Source organism: Sinohyriopsis cumingii, chromosome 15 (assembly GCF_028554795.1).
Source record: "Sinohyriopsis cumingii isolate HCF-2022 chromosome 15, ASM2855479v2, whole genome shotgun sequence".
In the NCBI taxonomy this organism is placed as follows: domain Eukaryota; kingdom Metazoa; phylum Mollusca; class Bivalvia; order Unionida; family Unionidae; genus Sinohyriopsis; species Sinohyriopsis cumingii.
In genome coordinates this window covers 92021854-92032480 of record NC_142975.1, presented here as the reverse complement: position 1 = coordinate 92032480, position 10627 = coordinate 92021854, and the positions used below count along the sequence as shown (strand labels likewise).

The 10627-nt window shown below is 33.1% G+C and overlaps 1 protein-coding gene across 1 annotated transcript in view; it reads right to left on the bottom strand.

The window, feature by feature from the left end:
• Positions 1-299: 299 nt before the first annotated feature.
• LOC149782308 (small ribosomal subunit protein mS22-like) overlaps positions 300-10627 on the bottom strand; it is a 41582-nt gene continuing 31254 nt past the window's right edge. Inside the window, exons 7-8 of the mRNA XM_089933688.1 lie at positions 2745-2850; positions 300-1643 (exon numbers count right to left, since the gene is read on the bottom strand). Of these exons, the coding sequence (XP_089789814.1) occupies positions 1533-1643; positions 2745-2850 (217 nt within the window). The 3' untranslated portion in view covers positions 300-1532. The remainder of the gene's footprint in view (positions 1644-2744; positions 2851-10627) is intronic.

Here is a 10627-nt window from a genome sequence, read left to right as displayed (position 1 = left end):
ATTAAAGAATTTTCCCTAAACTTGTGTTAATTTTCATTTTCGGAAGCAGGAGTGGGGGAGAGAAGAGAAGGAGTTATAGGAAAGCATATGTAAAATGTATACATGTACTCAGTTTGATTTGGTTTTCTATCACACAGAATCACAAGGTAATTTAATACCAAGGCAATCAGGTCAAATGTAAATAACATGCCATTTTAGCCAACTTAACAGGCTTATATCCCTAACCTTAATGTGATTGGAGAAATTATCTGAAGGAGAAATAAATATTCACACAAAATAACAATGTAAAGGCAATCACATTAGTGTATAAAAGTTTACTGACTTGCAAACTGAACAAGAGCTGGCAACTGTTCATGTAACAAGAGGTAATCATGCTGATTGTAGCTTAAAACTGTTGGGACCCTAAAAGGGTTAAATCTTTTATTTACATATAAGTCTTAGGGCACAAGAAATTATGACTTTTTCCTGTTCCAAGACATACATTCATTACACTATTTCTGCATGATCAATATTCAAATGTTTTTACAAAAGAATTACAATCAAACATGACAAGCATTTCTGTGATCTAGATATACAGGTGATCAAGAGACACTTTTTCTACAATTATTATATCCAACATGATAAACTGAATCTTACGTACGACACAATTTGACTACAATTATTTTATGCCATGATAAATGGAATCTTACGTAAGTGATCATGGTTTAAGGTTAAAAACTGAGGAGATAAGTAATTGTTCTTAGAAGGCAAGCATGATTCACATGTACATTGGAAGATGTCTTTCTGAACATAATTTTTTGAATATTTTTTTTATAAAAAAGAACTAGGTGGAATTACAATCAGGCATTGATGTGAAGTAAGCCAATGCTAAAATCTAATGCTATTTCCATAGTATATCTGACATACTTTCACTCTAACGTAATGCATTCTTTGACCACAAATTTTCTGTCTGAATCAGACAGTGGCCCCTCACTATAATAAACCTCCTGGCTGTGTGGGATAGATAACCTGATCCTGGCTGTGTTGGATAGATAACCTGATCCTGGTTGTGTGGGAAAGACAACCTGATCCTGGCTTTGTGGAATAGACAACCTGATCCTGGCTGTGTGGGAAAGACAACCTGATCCTGGCTGTGTGGGATAGATAACCTGATCCTGGCTGTGTGGGATAGATAACCTGATCCTGGCTGTGTGGAATAGACAACCTGATCCTGGCTGTGTGGGAAAGACAACCTGATCCTGGCTGTGTGGGATAGATAACCTGATCCTGGCTGTGTGGGATAGATAACCTGATCCTGGCTGTGTGGGAAAGACAACCTGATCCTGGCTGTGTGGAATAGACAACCTGATCCTGGCTTTGTGGAACAGACAATCTGATCCTGGCTTTGTACGCTAGACAAACCAATAATGTCATTTCCATACTTAATATTATTGAAAGAACACATAATTTATAAACAGAATCTATTTGTTTTCAAATATAAGGTGCCATAAAACAGACAGAAAGGAATTGTAGCTCTTGTTTCAGTTGATCTGCTATGACTGGCTATGTTTGGCCTGGGATGATAATGCCGCCTCATATGCCTGTATTGCAAGTTGCAACTGTCCTTTATAATTTGGATTTTTCACCATCTTCTCACAGAAATTCTGAAAAAGCAACAAAATATTTTCATTTATCATATTATATTCAAAGTTACTAATTTCAAGAGGGAACAGTCATTATTTGAAATCAACATCCAGTATTTATCATGGGAAATCATGAACAAAAGCCTTTTCAACCTAAATACGATCTCTAATTTTGTTTTTGATGAGATTTTGTTTCTTTTTCTTTCTCAAAATTGTATGACATTTCAATTTCAATTATGATGTCCTTATTTGTGTGCCTCACTTATGTCAGTCCAGTATTTGATTTCACATCATCAATTAATTTACAATTGAGGAAAACTTGTGTAAAATATCATTACTTGTCTTAAAATAGGGACTTCAACATTCAAGCAGACTAGAAATGTGTCTGCAGAATAATGCAACAGAAGGACACCTTGAAAAACATACAAAGAAACCTTGGATAAATACAAGGAAACCTTGAATAAATACAAGGAAACGTTGAACAAATACAAGGAAACCTTTGATAAATACAAGGAAACCCTGGATAAGTACAAAGGTCAAAGTCAAATACTGGTCATAAGCCAGTAAAAAATGTGAAAATCAATTACTGACATTAAATAACAAATAGCTTCCATTAAGGCTTTCAAAGTTACTGAGTGGAAACATAATTCATAATACAAGATAACATTCTGGAAAAAAAAAATGTAAAATTCAACTTTCCTTACCTCTCCTTTAATGAAAAACCTCATACCAAAGTTTGGTTTTAACTATGAAGTAATTCAAATGTTAGTGAGCAGAAAACAAAATTCATAAAAATACAGACACTGTAAAGTCTGACAGATGAAACTTACAACAATTAACATGTCTGTTTGTCATAAACATACAGATAGATGAAATGAATATGACATAACACAGATGTCTGCCATTAATATAAAGGTGACAGATAAAATGGACTGTATAAAACAGCAGCTGTCATTAACATATATACAGAGGTGAGAGACATGAAATGGACATCAGATGACAATGCTGTTTGACATTGATATACAGGTGTGACAGATGAAATGGGCAGATATAACAAGACTGTATGTCGTTTAACATACAGACAGATGAAATGAGAGCATGTGACAAGGCTGTTTGTCATACCTTTATTATATGAAGTTCATCTATATTCTCTTCCAGAACTACAGTGGAGGAAAGCTCTTGGTGTATTTTGAAGTAAAGTTTAATTAAATCCACTCCATCACTCAGTCTGAAATGAAAAAAAAAAAATTCTTTGTAAATTTTCACTTGCAATGCACCATCATCTTATGAAAAAAGAAATGGAAGAATTGGGCTTTGTAGAACCTGATGCATACAAAGACTTTAAAAAAAAAAGAAATGGAAGAATTGGGCTTTGTAGAACCTGATGCATACAAAGACTTTAAAAAAAAAAGAAATGGAAGAATTGGGCTTTGTAGAACCTGATGCATACAAAGACTTTAAAAAAAAAGTAATGACAGAATTGAGCCTTGTAAGACCCGAGACATAGAAAAAGACATTAAAAAATCCTGTTACCCAACATGAGCAAGGAGACTTTGTAATCTCTGCCAGTATTCCATGTTACACTGTATTAAGAGAAAACTCATCTCCAACCTTAAAGAATATGCACCTAATGATATAAAAGCAGATTAGGGATGGCCCTATAGTAAAACATGGTTGGTTGGTGCATGTATACAATTTATTTACTGTTAGTATAAATTGAATTTGCATCCCCAGGGAAAAGCTATTTGCACATTACAATAGGGATCAAATGAATTATGTAATAAATTAATTCTGGGGCTCCTAGAGATTTGATTTGGGACAAATCTGCTTGTTTGTACAGTGCTCTCCCTTTAATGCACCAATATCAGTGTTGCACCTTGATTTAGCTGTCGTAGGGACATTGAATGGACATCTGTCTCAGCCTCTCCTACAATGATTATGGGGATTTATTAAATTTACATGCATACATGCAATTTGGGCAGGGAGAATGTCCCTCTGCATATCAGAATGGCAGAAGTATTTTGAACGTATGTAGTGAGTCACCACTATATTATCAACACGATTCCAACTGATCAGGGTCTACCATGTTTGAGCATTACGAATGGGTAAATAAGGAAATATGGAAGGTAAGTTCTAAACAACTTACATTTCCAATGTCTTCATATTATCTTTGGTACCAAGAATAACATACAAAATATTAATGTTTAAACCTAAGACATGAAATGTTGCACATAATAAGATTATATTTTCCATATTCATTTTGTTTCAATACTTTTTTATAAACCTCTTATAGAATGCTAAATAAACAGAGGATTTTATATCAATCCAACATCATTAGTCAGTACACACAGAGTTTTACATTTCTGCAGGAAGCACCATGTTCCAGTTTTATGGACTGCATCAAAAATTCTGAATTGAAAATGTCAAATATTGCTCATTTTCTGTGTCAGAACATAAGAAGCATAAAAAAAAATATCACAGAAGAGACAGCATGATTAGCCGAATCCCTGGGTTGATGGATAACTTACCAAATAATCAACTCACCAACAATCAATTAAATGACAACACACCAAATGGATGACTCAATGAATGGCCAACTCACTGAAAAGGGAACTCAATGAATGGCCAAATCACTGATTGGAAAAGTCAATGAATGGAAAACTCAATAAATTAATAACTCCCTAACAAGGCAACTCACCAAATGGACAATTCACTAAGTGGAAAACTGACTAATGTGGTATTTACTTAATGGACAACTCACTAAATGGATGGAGAACACACACTCTGGACAAGACACTGAATGTTAAAATTATTAAAGTGCATTTTTTTACACCTGAGATTTGTTTATGTTAGCTAATACTGAATATTAATCAGTAAAACTGAATAAAAATATAGTGTTGTTTGGAAACATTTTATTTTGTTAAGTGATTTTTGGAATTTGTAATTTTATGAAGTTATTTTAGACTTTGCCATCACCTAAACTGTTCAAGCTGAACATTCAATTTTTGAGAAAAACTCTTTTCATACCTTTACCTTGTTGCAAGAGAAAGAAATACTACAATTGATCCAAATAGGTAGTACATTTAGTTAAAAATTCTAATTAGTCAAAATTTTATTATTTATTTCATCATTGGATAATGCATCCCTTTAGAGGCTGTAAAACATTTATTCATTTCTCCTTGTTACCAAAATAAATGTTGTTCTAATGAAACAAATACCCTAGCTCCTACATTTCAGTTACTAAGGTCTCACTCCAAGGATAATCTATACAAGATAATTTTGTTTTCAACTAGATTTATGTCTGTAGAACATATATGTGAGACACTACATTAAAAAAAGGTACCTTGCAAATGTAAAACTTTCACAAAATGTGCAAAACTGCAATAATGGCATCAAAACCTAATCTGTTAACCTACATGTACATATAAACATGCATACCAATTTGTTTTGTCTATTACTATATTGTCTACCACTACCCAGTGTCTAAGACTAGGCTGAGTATACTACTACACTGGGTCTACTCTGTGTTAACTATTACACTGTCTACTACAACACTGTGTATACCACTACCCAGTGTCTGAGACTAGACTGAGTCTACTACACTGTCATCTTTTATAATGTCTACTACTGCACTGTGTCATCTATTATACTGTCTACTACTACTACACTGTGTTGAATACTACAATGTGTCTAATATCAGTCTAATACTTTGCTGAGTCTACTACTACACTGTATATACATTGTGTCAACTATTACACTGTGCCCACAGCTACACTGTGTCTATATTGTGTCAACTATTACATTGCGCCTACTACTACAATGTGTCTATATTGTGTCAACTATACACTGTGCCTACTACTACACTGTATCTATAATGTGTCAATTACATTTTGCCTACTACTACACTGTGTCTATATCGTGTCAACTAGTACACTCTGCCTATATTGTGTCAACTATTACACTCTGCCTACTACTACATTGTGTCTATATTGTGTCAACTATTACATTTTGCCTACTACTACACTGTGTCTATATTGTGTCAATTATTATACTCTGCCTACTACTACACTGTGTCTATATTGTGTCAACTATTACATTTTCCCTACTACTACAGTGTCTATATTGTGTCAAAATATCAGTGTGCCTACTGTTACATTGTGTCTACTACTACACTACCTTGTGTCAACTATTACACTGACTAATATGACACTGTCTCTACTACTTGACTGTGTCAACTATTACAGTGTCAACTATTACAATGTGCTAGATGTTTCTGGTTTTAAAAAATAACTATCCAAAAGTGGAATGTGCAATCAAAGGTGCTGGGTTTGATAGACAACAGACCAGTATGCTTCCATATTTCCTTGGGAATATAATTAGCTAATATTTCCTTGACATGATTTAGCAAATGTGTTAAAAGTACTGTAAACCCACCAAACATCCGCCTCAAGTCCAAAAAGTTAAAATAGTGTTTAAAAAATATGCAGAACTGCTGTAATTGCCACAATATATAATTATGTAATAATATAAATAAGCCTACAACATTTTTGTTGTCAAACACAGTTTTCACTTAACTGTGCAAAACATGAAGATTTTGTCCAAAAAATGCTGGAGTCCTCATGATAAAATCTTCTCAAAAAACAATTATTCTTGTAATTGTCTGAAATTTTAATTGTACCATCCCATTATTACCATAGTAATAATGTATGTATATTTAACTGTGTCATTCAATTATTACCAAGTGAAGTCTATATAACTTACCTATGCAATCCAATTATAACCAAGTAATATCTGTATTATTTAACTATGCAATCCAATTATTACCAAGTCTGTATAATTTAACTGTGCAATCGAATTATTACCAAGTCAAGTCTGTATAATTTAACTGTGCCATCCAATTATTACCAAGTAATATCTGTATATTTAACTGTGCAATCGAATTATTACCAAGTAAAGTCTGTATAATTTAACTGTGCCATCCAATTATTGCCAAGTAATATCTGTATATTTAACTGTGCCATCCAATTATTACCAAGTAATATCTGTATATTTAACTGTGCCATCCAATTATTACCAAGTAAAGTCTGTATAATTTAACTGTGCCATCCAATTATTACCAAGTAATATCTGTATATTTAACTGTGCCATCCAATTATTACCAAGTAAAGTCTGTATAATTTAACTGTACCATCCAATTATTACCAAGTAATATCTGTATATTTAACTGTGCCATCCAATTACCAAGTAAAGTCTGTATATTTAACTGTGCCATCCAATTATTACCAAGTAAAGTCTGTATAATTTAACTGTACCATCCAATTATTACCAAGTAATATCTGTATATTTAACTGTGCCATCCAATTATTACCAAGTAAAGTCTGTATAATTTAACTGTGCCATCCAATTATTACCAAGTAATATCTGTATATTTAACTGTGCCATCCAATTATTACCAAGTAAAGTCTGTATAATTTAACTGTGCCATCCAATTATTACCAAGTAAAGTCTGTATAATTTAACTGTGCCATCCAATTATTACCAAGTAAAGTCTGTATAATTTAACTGTGCCATCCAATTATTACCAAGTAATATCTGTATATTTAACTGTGCCATCCAATTATTACCAAGTAAAGTCTGTATAATTTAACTGTGCAATCCAATTATTACCAAGTAATATCTGTATATTTAACTGTGCCATCCAATTATTACCAAGTAAAGTCTGTATAATTTAACTGTGCCATCCAATTATTACCAAGTAAAGTCTGTATAATTTAACTGTGCCATCCAATTATTACCAAGTAATATCTGTATATTTAACTGTGCCATCCAATTATTACCAAGTAAAGTCTGTATAATTTAACTGTACCATCCAATTATTACCAAGTAATATCTGTATATTTAACTGTGCCATCCAATTATTACCAAGTAAAGTCTGTATAATTTAACTGTGCCATCCAATTATTACCAAGTAATATCTGTATATTTAACTGTGCCATCCAATTATTACCAAGTAAAGTCTGTATAATTTAACTGTGCCATCCAATTATTACCAAGTAAAGTCTGTATAATTTAACTGTACCATCCAATTATTACCAAGTAATATCTGTATATTTAACTGTACCATCCAATTATTACCAAGTAAAGTCTGTATAATTTAACTGTACCATCCAATTATTACCAAGTAAAGTCTGTATAATTTAACTGTACCATCCAATTATTACCAAGTAATATCTGTATATTTAACTGTACCATCCAATTATTACCAAGTAAAGTCTGTATAATTTAACTGTGCCATCCAATTACTACCAAGTAAAGTCTGTATAATTTAACTGTACCATCCAATTATTACCAAGTAAAGTCTGTATAATTTAACTGTGCCATCCAATTATTACCAAGTAAAGTCTGTATAATTTAACTGTGCCATCCAATTATTACCAAGTAAAGTCTGTATAATTTAACTGTACCATCCAATTATTACCAAGTAATATCTGTATATTTAACTGTGCAATCGAATTATTACCAAGTAAAGTCTGTATAATTTAACTGTGCCATCCAATTATTACCAAGTAATATCTGTATATTTAACTGTGCCATCCAATTATTACCAAGTAATATCTGTATATTTAACTGTGCAATCGAATTATTACCAAGTAAAGTCTGTATAATTTAACTGTGCCATCCAATTATTACCAAGTAATATCTGTATATTTAACTGTGCCATCCAATTATTACCAAGTAATATCTGTATATTTAACTGTGCCATCCAATTATTACCAAATAGTCTGTATAATTTAACTGTGCAATCTAATTATCACGAAGTAAAGTCTGTATATTTAACTGTGCCATCCTATGATTACCAAGTAAAGTCAGGGGCCCCGAGTGGCCGAGTGGTCTAAAGCGCCCTCCGTTACGGATCACTGCCATCTCACCTCTGTCTGCATGGGTTCGAGTCTTGGATTCGGCCAGTGTGGGTATGTGAGAAAGCTTGCCAGTAGCTTCTCGTGGGTCGGTGGTTCTTTCCGGTGTTTTCCCGGATTCTTCCTCCACCAATAATACTAGCCGCCTTGTATAGCCTATCCTTTGCTGAAAAATGGCGTTAAACCCCAAAACAACAACAACAACCAAGTAAAGTCTGTATAATTTAACTGTGCCATCCAATTATTACCATGGTCAAGTCTGCATTTAATTGTACCATCATATTACCTATTCTGCTATAATGGGGGATGGGGGAATTAAAAAAAACAGGTGCTCTTCAAATGGAACATTTTTAGTCACAGAGTCTATAACAGATTCACTTCTGTCTTCACCTTTACTTTTGACCACATTTTGAAAGGTATCAATATTTCTGTTTAAAAACCTTGAAAGTCAGCCCTTTGATGAAATCAACGAGAACAAAACTAGTTAGGTTAGGATAGTTCCAGTGATTAATAATTGCCAATATGTTTTATACTTTTATACAGATCTACCAAATTAATGCAGTTTGGGCCTTCAGGCCCAGGGTGGCTGAGCACTCACCTTTACTGATCACTGCCATCTCATGTCTCACATGTGTATTTGAATTTTGGGTTTGGCCAATGTGGGTATGTGAGAAAGCTGCCAGTGGTTTCCCAATGGGCTGGTGGTAGTTACCAGGGTTTTCCAGGGTTCTTCTTCCACCAATTATACTGGCTGCCATGTATATAGCCTATCTTGTACTGAGAAATGGCATTAAACCCAAAACTACAACAACCAATGAAGCCTTTGTTTTTTTTCTCAATACAGATTTCAGGCTTAATCATTAAAATTGTCCCTTTGTGCCTGAATCTATATACATGTCCTTGGAGATAGCCTATTAAATTATTAGAAGTTTTCTTTCCTTGTCTGAATGCTAAGTGAAGTGTATGGTGTAACAGAACCTGCATTGTCTAAATCAATACTGCCAGGTATTGCTTATTATTCTGGTTTGTTTTGATTCTGTTTCATGAAAACAGTTTAAGATGGAAACATAAATGAGTACAATGAATAGTTTCCACATGTATTGTGTGAATGATCTCAGCATGGCATGATGCAGACCTTTTTGACAGAGTTGTTTATGTTTATAAATGATTTAAGAGATCATGCATCAGAAAAAAATATATTTTAGGTTCAGAACAATGTACAAATTTATTAAACTCTAATGACTATTTTGCTTCCCAATATTAAGAATACATGTTAACCACACATTGTGTTAGTATGTTTTCAGTGGCCTAGAATTCCTTATTGGAAAGACTAAAACTGTTTTCCAGAAGGTGGAGAAAGCATGTCTGTCAAGAAGAATATCAATATGCCATCAAAAATTTTCACTAATAGTCTACACTTTGGTTGTTACAATATCAATATGCCATCAAAAGTCTTCACTAACAGTCTACACTTTGGATACTTAAAATATGAATATGCCATCAAAAGCCTTCACCATCTAGACTTTGGATACAAACAACATCAATTTGGATACTAACAATACGAATATGCCATCAAAAGCCTTCACCATCTAGACTTTGGATACAAACAACATCAATTTGGATACTAACAATACGAATATGCCATCAAAACAATCTTCACTACCAGTCCACAATTTAGATACTAACAAAATCAATATGCCACCAAAAGAGTCTTCACTAACCGTCTTCAACTCGAATGTATACAATATCAACATGCTATCAAAAGAGTCTACACAAATACACTTTAGATACTACAATAATAATATGCTGTTATGTTACGTGTTTGGCTCGAATAAATAGTAACACAATAAAGAGTGAAAACAACAAGCTTTGAAAAATATAACAAATAATTTATTTCCCTGGAAAAATACTGTAAGAATGAAAAAATATGAGGACTTATGGTTTCCAGAATCAAATCCAAAATTAATACAAGAATAATCCACAAATAAAATTTGTGAAGTCCTAATATTGAAATGTTCTAATGATTCCAAGTTTGAGTCCCGACAAAGAATCCAAGATAGAAGGCAATGACGTATGCTGTAGCCTGTA